The sequence below is a fragment of the Octopus bimaculoides genome, chromosome 14 (genome assembly GCF_001194135.2).
Source record: "Octopus bimaculoides isolate UCB-OBI-ISO-001 chromosome 14, ASM119413v2, whole genome shotgun sequence".
NCBI lineage: Eukaryota > Metazoa > Mollusca > Cephalopoda > Octopoda > Octopodidae > Octopus > Octopus bimaculoides.
In genome coordinates, this window is record NC_068994.1 from 29,319,860 (window position 1) to 29,322,056 (window position 2,197).

Consider the following 2,197-nt stretch of genomic DNA (forward strand, 5'->3'; position numbering starts at 1 on the left):
TATGAATTCAAGATTTGTAAACAAGCTGAAAATGTCTGTTCTCTGTTTCAATTTCAAGTTGTTTTCGGAGTTTGTATGTCTAAGTCTGTTTTCTTCCTTTGTAGGGTCATTTAACACTAACAGTTTTATACCTCAGAGTGGTGGAGAAGCACCCAACATTACTGATGATGACATTCCCGATGATGATTTAAATAGAACCAGTACTACAATAAATACCAGTGGTGTAACTGAAACAAGCACTAAGCCACAAACCAGTGACACAACAAAAACTACTGCAACACCGATGTGTCCTTGTGTTTGCGAAGATGTGACACAGCAGCCTCCCACTGAGAGGGAGTTGGAAATTCTTAAGGATAACTTAAAAAAAGAGCTTGCCGTGGATAAAAAGAAACTGTCCAAAACGATTCGAGCCAAAACCAGTGCCCCGGACGAACGACGATCGGCTCAAGGTATAGGATTTATTGGTGTGATACTTCTATCTGCTCTGCCTATCTTCATCTTCATTATAGACCTCCCACAACTCTATGCGGACATTAAGACTTTTTACGCGAATGTTTCTAGTTTGTGTTCCAATAGGACGCCACGCTAAACTTTCATCCGTCAATTTTCTAGACGTAACGAGGAACTATTGCACGAGATATTTGGTATATACATACCTACATAGCATGTACGTATGTATATGTGTATGTATAAATGTATATACGTATGATGCGTATATGTATAAATCATATATATATATATATATATATATATATATATATATATATATATATATATATATATATATATATATATATATATATGGCTATATTCATAAACATTTTGCGTGTGTGTGCGTATGAATGCAAGTGTATATGTATACATGTGTGTATATATGCACATATATATATTTGTATGCATGTGAGTATTATGTACGTGTGTAAATATATGTGTAAATACGCATCGATGTGTATTTGCTATTTATACCTATGCACGTTTCTATTTTTGCATTTATGCATTTGTGCATTCAACGATGTATGACACAGAATTTTCCTAGTTGTGGGGTCCCGGATTTGTTGCTTGTGTACCGTTAGTCTGTCCCTCAAGGTTAATCTAGTTTGACCTGTGTAGTCTTAACTTAGTATGACTGAAACTTTGATGATATTCATTTCTTGTCGATCACTACTAACACTAATGGACTTTGTACATTCAAACAATTAATGCACATATGTATATGTATGCATTTACGAATGAGTGCATGTATGAAAGCTTATATATGTATTTTTGTATCAATATATACACGCACATATATGCATTTATATAGACAATAAAAATACACCGAACTGGTCTATGAACGACGTCATCAAAATAAAATTCACGTCTTTTTGCGCGGAGAGCGTTCGTCAGTTGTAGCCACCGAATCGCTATTCATGTTACATTAAGAACTGCTGACTTTTCATGTAAACTGCAAATAGCAAATTTCTTGAAATGCGCAAGGATTGGTCAAGTTGGAATTTATTAATTAAATGTACACGAAAAAGCAATTATGACCGTCGAATTCTATGCATGCTAGTGATAAAACGTGGCCTCGCAAAAACATGTATCTTTATAGCGAATGACATCATTAGTCACGCAATTGTATATGTTTTTACACATAGACTACAAAGAGAATTTCTTTTCCTAGATACTTACTGCAACAAAGATCTTTCCATTTTTTGAGCCTACACAAACGTATTAGATATAAAATTACACTGCTTAGTGGGCATTTAGTAACTGCTTCACTGCTGTAGTAACAGTGTCACAAGACATTGGGTAAGACAGCATATATACCTTTTACTGATTACATGACAGATCAGCAGTTCTTATCGAACTATGAACAGTTTCGGTGAATGTAAGTTATGAAGCATAATTACACAGAAACACATATCATACAGTTCGATGGCATCATTAATATTCCAGTCCGGTATATCAGTTCAGTATGTCTTTATGCATAGCAACAAAAAGAAATTTTGTTTACTTTGTTTTGTAATCACTTTTAGAACGACCGGTGTAAAATATTACCTTTCTATGATTCTGACTTAATCCTTATTGCTATAAACTTCCTTCTTTTCTTTGTTCTCTCTTATTCAATCCCCAACACTTCTTCACTATTTCTATTGATATGTGCTCTCATTTTAAAATGCCCTTTCATCCTTTATATATATATATATATATATAT

The 2,197-nt window shown here is 33.9% G+C and overlaps 1 protein-coding gene across 1 annotated transcript in view; it reads left to right on the top strand.

Annotated features, from left to right (window-relative positions):
* The window catches only part of LOC106880439 (uncharacterized), a 20,764-nt gene extending 20,035 nt beyond the window's left edge, over positions 1–729 (top strand). Inside the window, exon 3 of the mRNA XM_014930361.2 lies at positions 105–729. Coding sequence (XP_014785847.1) covers positions 105–589 — 485 coding nt within the window. The 3' untranslated portion in view covers positions 590–729. The remainder of the gene's footprint in view (positions 1–104) is intronic.
* Positions 730–2,197: the final 1,468 nt, after the last annotated feature.